Source organism: Enhydra lutris, unplaced genomic scaffold (genome assembly GCF_002288905.1).
Source record: "Enhydra lutris kenyoni isolate GAN:26980312 unplaced genomic scaffold, ASM228890v2 scaffoldscaffold6, whole genome shotgun sequence".
In the NCBI taxonomy this organism is placed as follows: domain Eukaryota; kingdom Metazoa; phylum Chordata; class Mammalia; order Carnivora; family Mustelidae; genus Enhydra; species Enhydra lutris.
This window is the reverse complement of record NW_019154090.1, coordinates 39,690,514-39,709,571: the sequence shown is the minus strand read 5'-3', so window position 1 is coordinate 39,709,571 and position 19,058 is coordinate 39,690,514. Positions and strand designations below refer to the sequence as shown.

At 37.4% G+C, this 19,058-nt stretch overlaps 1 protein-coding gene across 1 annotated transcript in view; it reads right to left on the bottom strand.

The window, feature by feature from the left end:
* LOC111141568 (MACRO domain containing 2) overlaps positions 1–19,058 on the bottom strand; it is a 1,949,692-nt gene that overhangs the window by 1,278,827 nt on the left and 651,807 nt on the right. The window contains exon 5 of the mRNA XM_022494211.1: positions 2,458–2,574. Coding sequence (XP_022349919.1) covers positions 2,458–2,574 — 117 coding nt within the window. The remainder of the gene's footprint in view (positions 1–2,457; positions 2,575–19,058) is intronic.

Below are 19,058 nucleotides of genomic sequence, written 5' to 3'. Positions count from 1 at the left end.
TGTCACAGAGGACAGATAGGAACTAATTTCTGCTGTCAAACTGTCATGGAATTATTAAATATAGAGGGAGAAAATGACCCAAACAGTATGTAATGAGCTCCCTTTCATTCTTTCTCTACAAAAGCACATCTGTGGATTGTTAATGACTCTGAAATGGATGAACCAAAGTGATGAGAAAGAAAAACATCTTTCAGAGATAGGAAAAGGGAAAATCAACACACACACACAATGTTTATAAAATATAATTTAAAATATAAAGGCTTGTGAAAGTACTGTGGAACTATAAAGTGTCATACAGATGTAAGCTATTATTATTCATTTCCATATTGCTTGATTGCTTTCCTTGGTTTTCTTTGTTTCTAATATAGATCACTAATCTTTTAAATATAGAGAAATACCAAGACTTATTCACAGGTAGTCCATGTGTGTGACTTTCAGGAGGTGGCACTGCCATCCCGAGTCCAGTCCTTTCTATGGTGCTGGATGATTTTCTAATTCGATGTGCCCTGTGGGCTGTGCACGGTGACCTGAATGTGTATAAGGCTCTCATTACTCAGTTCACACAGATTCCGTACCAAGTCCTGTGGACAGACTTTCATTAACTAAAGTCCCTGTGCCACAAAGACTCAGTTGGCCTGCGGGGGCGCCCATAAAGCCACATCTTAGCTCAGAGATATGACTTAATCATGAAACAACTCAAGCACAGGTCTTGGTGTCATGATCTATATACCTCCCTCAATAACCCTGAACTAAGCTGGACAACTTGGAGGGATGTCATATGGGAGCAAGAACATTAGACAGAATCATTGTGGCATCAACCCACACACTAAAGCCATCATTTCATTTGGTCATATTTGGTAATACTGAGGTTATCTGTCTTCGAAAATCTCAGAGTTAAAGAATTTCTTATTTGTGCTTTAATACATAAGAAAGAAAGTAGTAAAGCAGTAGGAAACCAGGACTTATTTCTTAGTTTAATTTAAGGACAGACACAAGTCTGAAAGTAATCAATAATCTGCTTGTTTTCAGGGTGGTATCCGTTAGCTATATCACAAAGGTAGTACGGTGTTAAAAAGAAAAAAATGACCAATATTTGTAAACATAGAGACATATAATCCTGGAAAGGGAAATCACCTTTAATACTCAGGTTTTCTGACTCAAAGGGAGAACTGTTTGAAACACCACTGCACACAAAGGACTTTATTTGACTAAATACACATTTCAAGTGTCCGTGAGGGGCCTTTTGGCACATGATTTGACTCTTTCACACAAGGTAAAAACACTAAGGAAGAAAGAAAAGGGAGAAGTCACTGAAGGAGAAATTAAATAGTAGATAAGTTGATATACATTCACTAGAACCCACTGTGAGAAATATAGAATGCAGTATTATAATGTTTATAAAGAAAAAATATCATTTTAATATATGACATTTACTATAAAACCTCAGACTTAAACATTCTCTAAAGTAATCTTTAAAATATAACACACTATCTTTCCACTAACACATACCCATAGGAAATTCATTCTTACATAACCTGTCTATACAGAGCCCAACAAGCATCTTACAGATTGTGTTATTATTTTTTATTCACATTTTCTCCACTGCAAAATAAAAAAAAAAAAAAAGGAAAAACAAAAACACACTTCACTCTTACATAAAATGTATTCACAGGCCCAGGCAGTATCATAAGAAGCAGAAGAATAGAATAAACAACTAATTGGTGTCCCAATTTCCAGATCAATGAACACCTTAACGGTGCAATGAAACCCTTTACCTCCACCTGTCAAGCCCTGAAGATTATGTGATTAAAAAATCCATGCCTTTAACCAGCTTCTCTCTCAGTATTTTTATTCCATACCACCCCCACTCAGCTGGCTAAACGACTAGGTAACAAGGTCAATCAAATGCAATACTTCTCTCTATTCAAATATAATGGAAATTTTGACCATTCCACATTCAAAGAGCAAATACATTCTCACACTGACAACCACATTCCATTGGCTTTTCCTGAAAGCAAAGTGTGACAGATGCCTTGGCTGTAATTGCCAATCAGCCTTTACATGGCAGCTGAAAACACAATACATCACTTTGATCTCCTTTGCTCTAAACACATCCACAATCAAGAAACCTGAACAAGGAATAAGAAATTGGCATCATTTCCAAAAGCTGTCACTCCACAGCACTTAAATACTACAATGTATATTTTGCTCATATTTTTATTTCTCTGTTTCAGAAACACTCTGTCGAAGACCTAAACAAATATCACCTACACTCACAAATACATTTGAAGAACTATCTGGAACACACACTCTATTACCAAGTACAAATCCGAATATAAGCATGTTTAATTAAATATCGCCACTACCATTTCCTTTTCCAGTTACACACTTGAGGGATAAAACCATATAAGCGTGCTCAGTGGATGTGGAAACGGTGTTCACAAGAATTGTACTCACATTTTGCAGGCAGGTCATAGCCACATGTGATTTTTGCATGTCCAGTTTCACAGCCGTTCAGGTTACGACATTCAGCCAGTAAACAGGGTCCAGCTGCTCTGTGAATGCAGCCATCCACTAGGAGAGAGAGAGAAAAAGTTAGCTCATTTTTGTCCTTTTGGAAGTAAATGTAAAACCAGAAACAAGACGAGAAAAAGAACTCAATTTGTTTGTCTTGAAAATCACCGTAGTCTCAAGGAAGAAAACCCATGATGTCCAATCCTTTAAACACTGTTGTCGTGTGTGTGCGTGTGTGTGTGTGTGTGTGTGTGTGTGTGTGTGTGTGTGTGTGTATTGAGCAGAGGTAGAAGGGTTACAGAAGTTATGTAGTGTGCTGGTAAACATTAAACAACAGCATGTCTTGGGATGGGGGAATCCCTGATTTGTTGCCTTTTCCACTCTCAATTGTGTAAATATCCCCACTATGTCCAATTTCAAACTATTAACTTGAGGTCACTGAACACACGGTGCAAAAGAAATGCTAACAGTTCTGTCTCCCAAGATGGTAAGTATTGCCTCTAACATACCACAGGTTATAGAAGGAAAAGGTCAAGAAGAAAGTGAGAATAGCTCTCTAAAACACCCGTACTCACTCTAAAACTGAGAGTAGAATTAAAGTCATTAAAAAAAGAGCCACACCTCAGAGCTCCCCCTCCCCCAACAGCAGGACACAAACATAGCTTGTGTCTTAGTAAATTCCCATAAAACCACCCTCACTTATCTGACAGGGACTAAGCCAAGAACTTCAGCTGTTCCTGCCCTCACTCCTCTACATGAACAGCTTCCTGCCTTTCACCAGTCTGAAGTCCCTTCAGTCCTCTGGCCTCTCATTCTTCCCCTTCACATCTGGCCTACACAGTGAGACTCGCCTTTTGAAAGCACAAATCTGATGCTGTTGGAAATTAAAACTTCATATGACTGGATGGGGTGGGTATGAGTGCACAGATGGAAAGCTCAAAGATCATATGCACTTACATTAGGAAATGGAAAACTTGGGTTCTTAGTTGTTGTTGAATGGGCCCCTTGGACTGAAAGGAAATGAAAGATTGCTAAATGAAGGGTAAAGAGACAAAAAGGGGGAGAGTAAGAGTCAGCTGGGATGTGAAAATAAAGCAGGATATTAGAGGTCAGAAGATGTCCCCCTCTCTCCACTGTCCACACCACCATGTAATTGACCCAGAGAATCTTCAACGTTCTGATCCTCATTCTTTCACTGTTCAGTCATGTATATACTCACACCTACAATTTTTCTCTTCCAAAAAAACCTTAATAAATTTTGTTCAAACTTTTTCACATAGCAATTCTACTTTAAAAAAAATTATTCTATGGAATAATTAACATAAGTGCAAAAGCTGTAACTCTAAAATGTCAGTTGTTTATAATAGGGGAAACTTGGAACTTCTCAGAGGGGAAATTAGATAAATCAAAATCCATCAATGCAATATTATTATGCAGCTGCTAAAAAGAATGGGCTAACTCTATATGCAACTAGTCCTAAACATGGAAAGATTTTGAAGGGAAATGTCAGGTTTAGAAGAGTATATAAATCATATAGTCACAATTTTGCTTACAAAGTTATACACACACAATTATACACAGATACATACACATACATACACACACATATATGCACCCCCCCAAAATATACTAAAATATAAAAAGTGATCATGAGATGGGAAACAGAGGGTGAGACTTTTAGGAAAAATATCAGGTCCTAATTTATGTTTGAATTTTTTTTTTATAAGAGCTTCAAGAGAAGTATTTTGTTTTATTTTATTTTATTTTATTTTATTTTATTTTATTTTATGAGAGAAGTATTTTAAATTGAACATTTTTTTCTTGGCAAAGAGAATTAGTTACTTAGTTTGAAATGGATGATTAAAATAGGATTTGCTAGTGTATTTAATCATATGCTGTCAAATATTGTCTGCATTATTTAGATTGCAGTATAATGCAGCTTGTAGATATCTAATTCTCAAAATCTTCATGTTATATAAGCATTCATGACTGCATTAGAGCACTGAAAAGGTGGCTGAAAAGCTATTTAATAATAAAGACTTCAGCTTAAATTTATTGAATGCATCTATATGCCAGCCACCATACTCAGGACAACTCTACCAGCCGACTCTAATTTTATCATTTTCATTTTAGAGAAGCTTAGAAGGTGTTAGTAACCTACCAATGTTCACAAAATATTGGCAATGTGATTCAAAACCTTAGGTTTGTCTGATAGAGCAACCATACTGTGATCCACTGTAATTCACCGCCTTCAGGACTGGAATCCAGGTCATCTTACCTCAATCCCTGCATGTCGCATGTTGAAGCACCATATTACATGGCCTTTCAGTTCCCATCAGTTCTACTTATGAGTTGTAACGGTCATACCATCAGGCACAGATTTCAAATGTGCAGTTTTGATGAGTATATAAAGGTATACACTCATGTAACTCATGTAACTACAATACCAATAAAGACGCAAAATGTTTCCAACAACCTAAAAAGTTCTCTTGTCTGACAATTCCAGTGTCTATGTCATCTATGAGTTTGTTTGTATTGACTGATTTTTCCCATGACTCTGGGTCACATTTTCTTGTTCCTTTGCATGTCCAGCAATTACTGATGGCATATAAACACTGTGAATATGTTGTAAAGATTTTAAATTATATTTTCTTCCTCCAAACAGCATTGACGTTTGCTCTGGCAAGCAGATTACTGCCAGGTAACACGGAGGTGTAAGTTTCGGCTTTGTTAAGGCAGGTTTATTCCAGTTTTTTCCCTTACTCCTAGGAGATGGTCTTCACTCCCCAAGAATGAACCTTCCTGAGTTTCAATGGAAAACCCAAGTGTTTGTCAATTCCTTCTAACTCGGGGGAACTAAAACTCTAAACTTTATATCCCTGAAGTGAGAAACTGAATGTTCTGCTCAGTTCTTTCATCCTTCTAACTCTCGTTTTCTTCCTGGGCTCCTTGGACTCTTTATCTGTACATGTACAGTTTAAGGCTCTGCCAAAGATCACAGGTATTCATTTACAGATTTCGGAGCTCCCTCCCCTGTGACTCTCTCCCTTCAGGAATCTTAATCTCAATTCCTATTCGTTCTGACAACCTTGAATTCAGTCCTGTGACTCCTAAAGCCAGTAAATCTACTGTTTTTTCCTTTGAGCCCTATCAGCCACTTCCCATGTGGGGCATAGAGGGACCGTGGGGTCAAAGCCATTTAAATGTGGATCTCACCCAGTGTGGTTTTCTTCTTTCCAAGGTAGAATCCTTTTCGGTTTCAGCTTGCTTTTAGTTGCTCTCTAGTGCCTATAAACAGTTTCTGTCATTGCTTTTATATTTTTGTCAAGAATTTTAAATTACAACTGGTAGGAAGTCTACTCTGATATACGCTAGTCTGTCATTATCAGAAGCTGGAAGTATACACTGCATTTTCTATTGGCTAAAACATGATATCATATTATTTTAGAGCTATATGTGGCCTTTGGAAAAAGTACATGGGAGAAAAAAGGAAATGGTATTATCTATTGTATCAATCTGTACTTGAGAGTGGGTTATTTTGTCTTTGAAAGACAAAAAATAAATAATGTCTCTACACGTATAAACTCAGTATGAGATCTTAAAATTCTCTAACTTATTGTCAATTCTTTTGCTCGACTTATTTTTTCTAAAATGCAAATCTTATTTCATCACTTCCATACTAAGGTAATGTTTGTTATTTCCCATATTTTACATTATAAAACCCTTAACTATAAATCATGGTCTTTTAGACACTTCACAAATGTGGTTCCAACTTAACCTCCCAACCTCACATCATCCCACTTTCACTCCCTTGGCATTGTGTAATCTGACACATCTAAATCCTTGCCATTCCCTAAACACAACCCAACTTCCTTTGCAAAGTGTTAGAATATCCAGCTACCCCTCCCCTGTTTCCTGCCTAGCAAGGTCTTGCTCATTGCTCAACTTCTAGTTGCAATGTTACCCCCTCTAAAAAGCCATTCACAACATTTACAGTCCACAATAATGTCTTTTTATGTTCCCACATTCTGGCATGTACCCTTATTTTCATACTTATAAATTGTTTTATAGCTATTATATAAACACAGCAGACTGGTTATATGCTAAAAAGTCTCTACTGCTTTAGTCATTCAGGGTACAGGAGGTGGCTTACTCTTTCTATATCCCTAGTTATCTTTTTTTTTTTTTAAGACTTCATTTATTTATTTGAGAGAGAGAGAGAGAGAGAGAGAAAGAGAGAACATAAGCAGGGGGAGCAGCAGAGAGAGAGGGAGAAGCAGGCTCCCTGGTGAGCCGGGAGCCCAACATGGGGCTCCATGCCAGGCCCCCGGGATTACGACCTGAGCTGAACCAACTGAGCCACCCAGGAGCCCCTATATCCCTAGTTATCTTAACAGCTGACTTTGTAAGAACTGACTTTTGTAAATTGAATTAAATGCAAGTAAATTTGGGACGAAAACTAGTGTAGTCTTTTTTTTTTTTTTAATTAATACTAAAGAAGTAATCAGGCTAGTTAAATCCAAAGAACCAGAAATGGAAAAGCAAAGTTAAATACAGAGTCACAATGTGGTCACAAACCTAGTGGCGAGCTTCCATATTAAAAGTGTTAACAATTCACTGAATCTGAAAATTTACCCATTTCCCTTGGCTCTAATGCAGCCTACCAGAAAATCTGCTCCTTTACCTTCTCTTGGGGTCAGCCTAAAAAGGCATCAGGCTGGGTAGTGGCAAGATGTGAGATGTAACACAGCAGTACTTTTTCTATTTCTCCCACCCTCAGCCCCCAGGTGGGAGGGGATAGCGGACCACCAGTCAGTATTTACACTGTCATAGAAGGTATTCAGTCTGACCCAAAATGTCTAAATCCGATTACAACCAAAAAACAAAAACAGAAAGCAACCAAACAAAAAACCCAAGACCAAAAGTCTAAATGAGAAATGAAAGTTGAGCACAATTTTCCAGAGAGCAATAAGACTACTGATGCCTCTTTACCCTATAAAAGATATATTCACAGAGGGGAAAAAAACAAAAACAAAAACAAAAACAAAAACAAATGACTACTAAGCTCCATAACTAAATATACTTACTGAAGTCCACTTATTTTTCTTTCTGGTTATAAAGCTAGAAAGCAACTCCCAGCCTCCCTTGTAGTGAGGTCATGAGTTTGAGTTCTATTCAAAGGAGTATCAGTAAAAATGATGTAACTACTTCTGTGTCTAATCCCTAAACTCGGGCACCCGGCCTTCCACATAATCTTCTGTTGTCTGCATGCATTCCTGCATGAAGACTCTAATTCCCCATGAGATGGTACAGCCACTAAACAGAAAATGCCTGAATCTCTAAATGACTGTGTGGAAACAGAGCTCCACCTCACCCCCACTTCCCATATTGGACTGTCAATCCAGAGATAGGCAAAAGTTTATTATGCAAAACCTATGAGATTTGGGGGTGTTTGTTATAGTAGTTTGCCTTGGCTGATACTTTTACTTCAACTGTAAATATTCCAACGATAATTTTCATTCAGCTTGATTACTGTTTTTTAAACTTATATGCAAAAAAATGTTTAGATTTTGCCACTAGAATGAACATATTATCTTAACCAAGTTCATTTCCTTTGGTATGCCTTGGGAGTTCTTACTCATGCTAGACACTAAGGACTCCGTGAACACCAAAGCCAGCCTGTCCTATTCATTCAAATAGTTGTTCCTCTCACTTTGTGATTGAAGCCAGACTAATAGAGGATAAAGGCTGAGGACTGCCGAAAAAACTGTCTGTGGTATGATCAGCTAGGAATGGAGTGAACACTGAGGTCACTCATAGAGCTGCTCTTCATTAGGGCTAAGGGAAGTCTGGCTGCAACATCTTCCAAAAACCAGATTTTCTGCTGTACTGAAAAACCTGCCTTTACTATCCTGACACCAGGGCCAAAATGCTTGCAGGCAGATGGTTAACTAAGGCAAGGGCCTTTGACTCCTGGCATATTTCCTCTAGTTATCTAACAACATCTAAATCCAGAAGACTTCAGCCTATTAATTATGCCATCTTAGGTAGGTTTCCTTCTACCATAGCCTAGAGAATCTGTCTCCGGATGGGGTAGATAGATGGGTTTCTGTTGTGCTTGAGGGGGGATTATTTTTTTACTTTTGTCCAGTAGTACCTTGGGGTGTAGAGTTTGAGTATGTTTTTACAGGATTGTCTTAACCCACTAATTTAAATAGCTAAAATAAAGACAAAAGAGTTGGGACATGAAACCACATCAGTTTTTCTGACCTAAGATTTATTTTACCCCATACATTCCACCCTGCCTTTTTGGCCTTCCTCAGGTAAAGTTCCCCATTTTACATACAGATGAACAAGTTGATCCTGAAAATAGGGAAGAAAAAGCAAGCCACAAAGCACTGAACAGGAATCCTTCAGATACAGTGGACCGGTAATTCCTGCCTTTAACTGTAAGAGCTAGGAAAAAAAAAAAAAAAAGAAGAACCAGGGAAGATTTCTAAATATGTTTTGAAAAATATTAAACACATTATATAGCAAAATCCAGTTATTTTATAAATTGGCCCTATGAGTTCTCCTCTTTGTCTTACAAAGACAAATTTTTAAACAGTTTTTAACAAGGGAGATTTTGAAGTTCTTCGATCTGTACATATTCATTTAATCTTCTTTTGTAAATAAAAGACAGTAACTTAATCTAAAAGCAGCCGCATGAATCACATTAGCCTGAAAAATAAGAGACTCTCTCATTGAATGTATCTTTTAGAAGAAGCCCAAGAGAATACAAGAGTTCTTTCCAAATCAAATCAACATAAATTTATTAAACAAATACCTCACACAAAGCATTCCGCAAGAAGCTGTGAAGAAATCAAATGATGGTAATAATATGTCACATCTTTTGAGGATTTACCATGCGCCTTCTGATATGTTAAGTGACTTGAAAGCTTTCCCTGTTTAAAAGACAGTGCTGCAAAGTGGGAAGGAGGATGGTTCTAGAGTCAAAAGGCAGAGATTTGTGTCCCAGTGCCACCATTTTAGCTCCCCATACTTTGATTTTTTTCATCTGCAAAACAGGGGCCCTTATAGGACCTCTCTTCAAAATCATAAGGTTTTTGTGAGCAAATGAGTTATTACATAACAACCATGTTGAATAATGCTTGGTATGTAGCAAGCATGTAGTAAATGTTGGTTATGTTATTACATTTAATCATCATAGACTTCTTGACAGGTAAGCTCTATTAGAATGACTACTTAACAAAGAAGATGTTTAGGAGTTAGTGCAAGATCACAAAGAAGCTAGGCTCAGAATCCAGGTTTGCTCGAACTTTATATTCTTAATCCTTCCTCTCTTTTACTGCCATTCATGCAAAGAAGTATAACCATGGTCCCTTTACTTGGGAGGCAAGTGAAGAGGACAGACAGGCTCAGAACCATGTTTTCACTGAAATAAAAAGTAATCAGCAATATAGAGAATATCTTAGTTATGGAGAGTATATCTTTTTTTTTTAAGATTCTTTTTATTTATTTGACAGACAGAGATCACAAGTAGGCAGAGAGGCAGGCAGAGAGAGAGGAGGAAGCAGGCTCCCCACTGAGAAGAGAGCCCGATGTGGGGGCCCGATCCCAGGACTCTGGGATCATGACCTGAGCCAAAGGCAGAGGCTTTAACCCACTGAGCCACCCAGGCGCCCCGAGAGTATATCTTTTAACAGACCAAAAAATTAGAGGAATAGATCACATGTTAATATATTACTTTTTATAAAGTCCTTTGGCAAAATGACCACATATTTCCCTCTCAAAACAATCTTGCAAGATGGTCCTGGGCTTTATTACTTTTCCCATTTTATATAGCTGAAGAAACTCAACCAATGCAAGAGTAAATGTCTAATGCCATCCACCTGTTAAGTGGCAGATATGAATTTAAGTTTCATTGCTCTTGAAGTCTGACCAATATCACCTGGGAAGCTTGGGGGGGAAAAAAAAAGTGGATTTCTAGACCCAACCTCAAATCTAGAAAATCAGTCTCCCTAGCAGTGAGGCCCCCGAATATGCATTTAATAATCTCAACAGATAGCATGGAAGCCCACTACCAACAGAGAACTTTGAGAATCACTCCTCTATACTACCTTGTTTTCTTTGACAAACCTCCAAAGAGTGGTGAGTAGTTGGGCCTGTGGCAAGTGATCTGAGAATTCACCGGGTGCACCAAGTCACAAGTCATGGCTCTACCAAATCAGAAGACCCCCTTTAAATTTAACTAAAGCTATATTCCCCCATGAGTCCTAATCAAATATTGATAGAATCCCTGCCCTTATCTGTTTGCTATTAGAGCAGGCAATATTAACTGGAACTAGAACTGAACTCCAGTAGCAAGTGGATTTTAATTAAATGCTGTTTCACTCAGTGATATACAGAGTAGTCATGAAATACCTCAGGCATAAAGAGGTCTTTGGTGTATGGCCTCCAAAGTAAGATCACAAGACATCCATACAGGAGATGTAAGAATATATTTAAACTTCTCTTGATATTTATATTTTTTATCTAAAAAGAAAGAATTAAGCTCAAGTTTACTAATATTTAACACAGAGATTGACAATAAGCACCTGTATATAATTTAAAAGTAAACACACACAATTTATAAGTGCATGTCAAAAATTTTTTGTTGAGAAATGTATACAATTAAAAAAAATCAAAGTCAACAAAGTGATCAACAGAGCTTTAGAATCAAACTTCCAGACTCTATCACTTAGAGTTTCTACGTCTACATAATGAGTATACTATTAGTATCTACCTCTAAGGTTCTCATTCTAATTAAATAAGGTAATATTTGTACAGTGCTTATCTTGGGCAGTCCCTGTATCTGTGCTCAAAGAACGTTACTGTGGTAGATACTTCTATCAGTGCAATTGCTGCATAGAAAATTGCAACAATTATTCCCATCTTTGCATCCATACTCTTGGAAACCTGACTCTACAGCTCTTTCCATCATTTCTTCATTCCAAGAAATGGAATATGTTTCCCCACACCCTGAATCTAGGCTGATCTTATAACTTTCTTTGGCCTATAGAATGAGACAGAAGCAACCCTGTGCCAGTTCTAGGCCTGAGACTCAAGAGGCCTTTCACACTTCTGCTCAGCAACCTTGTAAATGAGCCCAGGCCAGCCTGCTGAACAGACAAGCTATCCCAGCTGAGGCCATCCTAGACTAGTTGGCACTCAGGTTTCCTAGCAACTGGCCACAAACGCATATGTGAGACCTGTCCATGAGAAGAACTGTCCAGCTTGTTGGTGAACCCATAAAATTATGAGTTATATAAATAGGTGTTGTAAGCCACAAAACTTCAGGGGTGATCTGTTACACAGAAAGGTCACCATCATCAGAAAAAAAATAAAGTAATAATCCATTCTCAAGTGATGATATAAAGGAAAAAGGTTAAATAGCTGTCCTAAACTCTTAGGAAAGAAAAAACAATATAGCTGAAGTAATCAGGTGAAAAGTTGATTCCATTAGAGGTCACCTGCAGCCTACATGGAAGATTTATGTGTCAGGTACTAAATAGCATCAGTGTTCCCTTTAGAGGAGAGAAGAAATATCTGTTAGAAAAAGCAATACAGTGACAAGGAGATCCACATCTTGAAGCTTCACAGATGCAAGGAATTAAGCTATGTGAAACAGCCTTAGGCTGATTTAAAAATTAACTTCTGTTATGGGCCTCCTGATCTTGCTGGTCAATTTGACTATGAGACCTGGGCTGTGATCCCAGCAGAAGATGACAAACACAAGAGAATAAACAATTGACACACCTCTTACCTCAGGAATCTGGAGCAATTTTCAGCTAAGGGTCACACACTCAGCTTTCTTCATCTCTAATCTAAAAGCTAAAGGACTGATCTTTAAAAATTAGGAGACACTCCTATCTACTAGAATCTAAGACCTATCTAATTGTGCAGATACCCAAGAAACAATGATTTATTTTTATTTTTATTTTTTTTGGTCTCTCTTGTTAAACTTGAACTCTCAAGGGAGGATAAAAGAATATTTATCCTCAGAAACAAACAGGCCTACCAAAATTTTTCTTGGGAAAAATACAAATCTATGAGCTCTATCTTATCATTAGATTTGAGGCTGAGAAAGTCAAGTTGGTTAAAATCCTACTCAGGTTATAATAAAGATATATTTAGTCTATGGTAACTTCATGGTAAACACATCACTCAAGACCTAATCCCACGCATCTCCTTCCACATTTCCAAGCTCTCTCTTTAAAAAAAAAAAAAGAAAAAGAAAAGAAAAAAAAAATCCTTGACCAAAGAAAATGTCATTATGACATCAATCACTGGTTGTCTACCCACTATCAATTCTCATTTTCCCTACTAACAAAATCTCTATATTGGCTGGGGTTGGCTGTATGCCCAACTAAAAACCTGTATTTACCAGAAGCTCTTTCAAAAATGAAAAAGATATGAGTGACCACTTTAGAATGAAAGAGATGCCATTAAGTGCATTTCCAAGAAACCTGATTACAGAGGGTTTACTCATACAGCAGAGGTTATCTATCTATCTATCTATCTATCTATCTTATTATCTACCACTACTACTATTAGGCTTTCTTACTGTGCTCCTACTAGTGGTCTTTCATACTGCTCCACCTTTGAGACTTAAACTTGGTGGCCTGACTTCAGTAACTATGTAATGAGAATGAACATGAAGGCTACTCTCTGGTATGATAGAAAGAAGAGCTGATAGGTACCTGAATCTCTGATGGCATCTGTGGAGATGTCGAATTAGGACTACTTCTCATTCAGTGAGATAAAACATTTTTTGTTAATGAGCATATGTCTTCTGTAAGCCACTATCTGGGGTGGGAATGGGACTTCTGTAACTTAGAACCTAATGCCATCTTTAAATGTTTTAGGTATACATTTTAATTTAGCTGAGATATGTACTTTGAAATCCCAGAGGAGTAATGTTTCTTTGACTATTACAAAAGTATTAATTGTTAAGAAATCCTGTGCTGACAAAACACTGGAAAGGGAACAGGAGGCAAAACTCCCAACAGATCAATGGAGGGGGCCGGGGCAGTGCTGACCATACTACTAAAGAAGGACTGGCAGCTAAAAGAACCTAGAATGTGGCAGTCAACAGCCACGTGACCTTAAGATGGTTTCTACTTCATCAGCTCTCAGCAAGAAGGAATATTTCCATCAGCAATAATGCTGGATTTACTCAGAGTAGGTGCTACTAAAGAATCCAGAGAAGAGAACAAGGATCGTATTTCTCTGGAAGTCCACAGAGACAATCTAATGAAGGGTAAATTTGTCATCAGAGATGACAGGGATTTTCAGGCAAAGGATATATTAGCTGGTGCCTCAAGAGCTCTGTAATAAACCCCACTCCTCCTCCTCCTCCCCCACTTCTTCTTCCTCCTCCCCCACTTCTTCTTCCTCCTCCTCCACCCCCTCCCCCTCCTTCTTCTTCTTCTTCAATTTGGCAAGTTTACTTGGGAAGAAAAAAGTATCTAACTCAGTTCTTATTCAAGGGCAACCACATTCCTCCAACCCAAGCAGAGACCCTTTTCAAGGAAATATGAAAGGGCAGGTCTTAACACTATATCCCTTGAAAGAATAACTCCTCAAAATAATCTTCAAATCTGATGTTAATAGAGTCTAAGCATTCATGGAAATTTTTACTTTAAGTAAGGAAGAAATAATATCTGTGTTCTTGGGCAGCCTAATAGATCTGCTTCTAGAGTGTGATTTTGCCTGGGTTAAAGGCATAGATTGTGCCCTTATTTCTGGGTAGGTCTTCTTAATAGAGAGTAGGTCAAACAGAAATGCAATGTCAGAGCCCTCTCCCTTTCCAAGAAATAAAAAATGAGTCAACTTACATATTTCCTCTTTTATCGGAAACTTCCCAGTGGCTGGGGACACAAGTTCAACACTAGGGATGATGTAGGTCAATGTTAACAGATGCTTCTAAGACAACTTCATTTGTTTTATCAAAAAATGAGACCTATGGAGAAAGGTAATCTTTCCTCAAGGAATTCAGCTTTTAAACTTCAATCGTGTTATAGAATCGTTTCTCCTCATTTTCTTCCTACAAAGAAGTAAATATGTCATTTTGGAGTTAATACTCCCATCTGCTTCAGGAAACACTAATGGTTTCAGGTGAGATGATAAAGGATTAAAAATGTTTAGGACCAGAAAAAAAAAAAAAAAAGAAAGAAAGAAAGAAAAGAAAAGAAAGGAAATCTCTCTGAACTTTCAATTTGCTGTCTGAAGGGAAATGATAAAAACCTGTCCATATACGTGTTTTTGCAAAAATGTAAAATCTTGACATATACAAAAGAGAATCTTTGATTTGGTAAATTAAACTATTTGCCACTCACTCTGCTTGAGTATAATTAGGACTAATGTCTCAGTATATCAGTAGATCTGGAGAAGAGATAAATAACAAGCAGCCCTTTCCCCCCAAACTCCACATATGAAGATGGCATTTATTGCCCCAATCCAAATATCAACTTTCTCTTCTCCCATTATTTATTTTCAACAGGAGGTCTGAGGGATAATCTTATGTGAAGAAAAAACTTAAGGGTAAAATTGTGATCATTCTGTCAAGCAATGAAATTATTCTCTCTTTTTAATTTTTTTTGGATGAAAGAAAAAGTTAAACACTTATTAAAGACTAATTTTAGGAAAGGCTTAGCTCTTTTTTTTTTTTTTTAAATAGGAAAAATCCAATCAATAAGGTCTATAATAGTTTACAATTTGGATGAAATCCCCTTTTTTCTTTCCAGTAAAAATTCAATATATGGGCCTGTATGGATGAAGAGTTTGCCTTAACAATTCTAAACTCAAATGGGAATATGCTAGTAAAAATTCTCAAGGGGGAAAAAAAAGAAAAAAGCACCACATATCAAGTTAAAGTTTAGCATTACAATACAATATTTAACCTAAAATGATATGAGAACAGAACAGTGTCACATGTAATTTCTGGAACTAAAATTTCATTCCCATGTACACATTTAAAATATTTCTAAATAAATAGGTTGAGATTATTTTTTTTCCAGAATATGTTTCCATTTAAGAAAAAAAAAAAAAGAAAGATACTCAGAATTATTTCTTTTGGGAATTAAAGTAGCAATTTGCCAAGTGGAACCTAAAGGAGGGTCCTAGTGCTAATCTGATCTGCAGGTGGGCATTCAATCTCCAAATTCCAGGTCTGTCTTATTTTAATGTCAGTTAAGCTCCCCACCTCCAGACCCTCAAATGTGCCCTCCTCCTACAAGGCTGCTGCCAAAGGAAAATACATTTCTGGAAGCAAACGGAGCAAAACTTTCCATTTGTTTCCCTTTTCCAATGCAGGCCTAGTCGCTGGGTCCAAAGTCTTGTTTTATAGCCTCTTCTGGACAAACTCCTTCTAAACCGATGCATTCTCTCTCCAAAACACTGGAGGTTTCTCACCAGAGTGGCAAGTGAATGTGAAGAAGTCTTCACAAAGTTTTCTGCTAGAGAAAGTTCTATTTGATGAGAACTTTTGATTCACATGTCCACCCATTAAAAATAAAAAATGCATGGCTGAACAAGGGCTGATGGTTGTAGGAGGGGGTAGATGGGTTCCTCTGTGCTGATAAAGGAAGTTTTGTTCAGGGGCACCTGGATGGCTCAGTGGGTTAAGCCTCTGCCTTGGACTCACGTCATGATCTCAAGGTCCTGGGATCAAGCTCTCTGCTCAGCGGGGAGCCTGCTTTCCTCCCTCTCTCTGCCTACTTGTGATCTCAGTCTGTCAAATAAATAAATTTAAAAATAAATTTAAAAAAAAAGAGAAAGTTTTGTTCACTCTTCAAATTCATAGAAAAGAGATGTCAGGGAGGAGAAAGCCATGGCTTGGATAACTCTGCAGCTCATTGAAATGTCTATTTTCTTTTTCTCCACTGGAACCATTTTGCCCCATCTAAAATGTTTGTGGGAGAAGTTAAAACAGGTCACATGTGCTTTCCTCCACAAGGAAGCCCTATATTTTAACATAGGACATACATCCGACACCTCAGTTTTGAAGAAAGCTGTGTTTATTATGTGGGCTTATGAAATAAAAAGTACAAACTTTCTCATCCTGAAAAAATACGCAATGAAATTTACAGCCAAAATAAGGAAGCTGTGCATAATGTAACACTTGGCAAGAATCTTAATCAGTGGATTGGCAAGACTGGATGCAATACCTCAGCTCATTTCAGACATGTCTGAGCTTTCTTAATTTAAATACCATGCACTGGGTCTGGGGAGAACATTTAGGAGACATTGTCCTTTCTGCAGGAATGCTGACGAGCAATGCAAGTGAACTGAGAAAGGAGCACTGTTGACGTGATAACAGTTTCAACCTCTGGGAATGGGAGATGGCGAGAGATAGACACTGTTATTGTAGAGCAAAGCAACACAGATTTACATTATGATAAGGCATTCCAGCCACATTACTTTAAGCAGGCAAAGATGCTTCCAGGTATCGTCTGACTCAGTTTGGCTCTAAAGAGCATAATTCTGGACTATGTCAGGAGTTTTCATGCAGGACTGCTGTTTTCCAGTTGGGAAAACAATGGAGCTATCCAGTAGCCCCCAATTCCTGAGCAGTCTGACGGCAGTGCAGATGAGTTGAAAGTCAGGTCACATAATGTGGACCCAAACTGACCATCACAGAAAGAGTTACAATGTGATGAAAAGCTCCAGGGAACCTATTAAATCCACCATCCCTGTCAGGATGGAGTAAGAGCAATCCTCCCTCCACAGCCACAATTTTTAAAGGGCCCACTAAGAAAACATTTTCTCCCTCTGCCATCGGCACAACACTCTAGTAATTAGTATCCAGAATATCTCATGAAATCTCAGGGACCAAAAATATAAAGAAGACTCAAAAGTCAAATGGTAGAGATGTAAAGCATACAGTGTTAAGACTTAACTGTGTCACAGGTACGGAGTCTTTTTCTTTAAAAAAAATTATTTGAAATTATTGTATGTCCTTAAATTTGCAAACGAAACACAGTATGGAAACAGAAGATGTTTGAAAATGTTCTGTAATGATTCAGAACCACAGAAGATAAATGAGGGAAGGGGAAGACAGTTCGCTCTGCTGCACAGGAATCAAAGGTCAAGGGACACAGAAAGCCCCCAGCTCCTTGTAACCTTTCCTGCTAAGAATGTTTTCAGAAATTAATTCAGAAATATGATCTGTTTAGAGAAAATGCTGATCACTTTTATGCTACCGTATTTCTTTGCTAGGTAATAAAGAATTTATATACATCATAAATATCAGGAACAAGTTATAATTTGGGGACTTACTATATTGTTAAGTTTTGTGAAACCAGAAATTAAAGTGAATACAGTTTGGAACACCATTGCTTCATCAATCATTACTGGTGCACATTTGGCTCCTAACTCTCAATGGGAAGAACAGAAAGCTGAACTCTTGGCAGACATGGGAAACCATACCTCATGGACTGTGTTCATGGCCTATTTAAAAATGTGGGCCCTGTAGAAAAGGAATCTACATGGTTTTTGTTCTGTTCTGTTTTGTTTTTGTTTTTAAGGACATTTAGGAAGATGTATCTTCTTTTAGTAAATAATATAATGACAATCTTGATAGTTTCTGTTGAAAATTAATATTGGAACTGATGAAAAATAAACCCAGTTTATTACCAGAGGGCTGAAGAAAATGGTACTTCCAAATTCATCTGGAGTACATGCTACGTAATAACACAGGGAGAATGTAAATGGGAGTGTTTTTGAATGAAGAGATAAAAGTGCCCTGGAGAATCTGATGACCAGGCCCAGTGGCTGTAGGAGAAAACAAAATTCAAAGGATGGATATATTAAGTTAATTATACTAGGGAAGATGGCTTGAGGGAAAAAAATTTTTAATAAACTAATTTAGGAGCATGGAAATTATTTCAGTATGAGTGATATTAGGTAAGAACGCTTGACAATTAAAGAAAAAAAAGTGAGACTTGAGTAATAAAAAATCAGCAGGCATAATATCTATGGGGACTAGGCATTTCCAACTAAGGAGAAAGCAAAAAATAAAATCAATTGCAAAGAGTGAAAAAGAAAGAGGATGATCACTAGTTTTATATGCCTATTTCTTTATCAAGGTAATGCTTAAATGTGTAATTCATTAGGTCAAGACTGAGCACTCTTTTTAAAATTGTTTCTATTATTTGTAAACCTACCCTCCCCTCTCCCTTGATCCATACTGTAGTTAAAAATAAGTAAGTAAACTGTTCTGGACATCTTAATTGGTAATTCCCTTCTAACTCTTCAACCAGTTAATTCTGGTCACTAAGAGTGGTAAACTCTTCAGTTACCTTGTTTATTCTTTTTTTTTTTTTTTTTTAATTCAATTAAGACTCCCGGGCACTTACCATATGCCAGGTACTACTCAGCCTTGTGGATAGAAATATAAAGAAGAATTGCCTTTAACAAAATGGCATCAGAGTTTCATATCATAATTGAGATATCTAGTTGCAATGGAATATTACTCAGTCATAAAAAGGAAGGAGATCTTG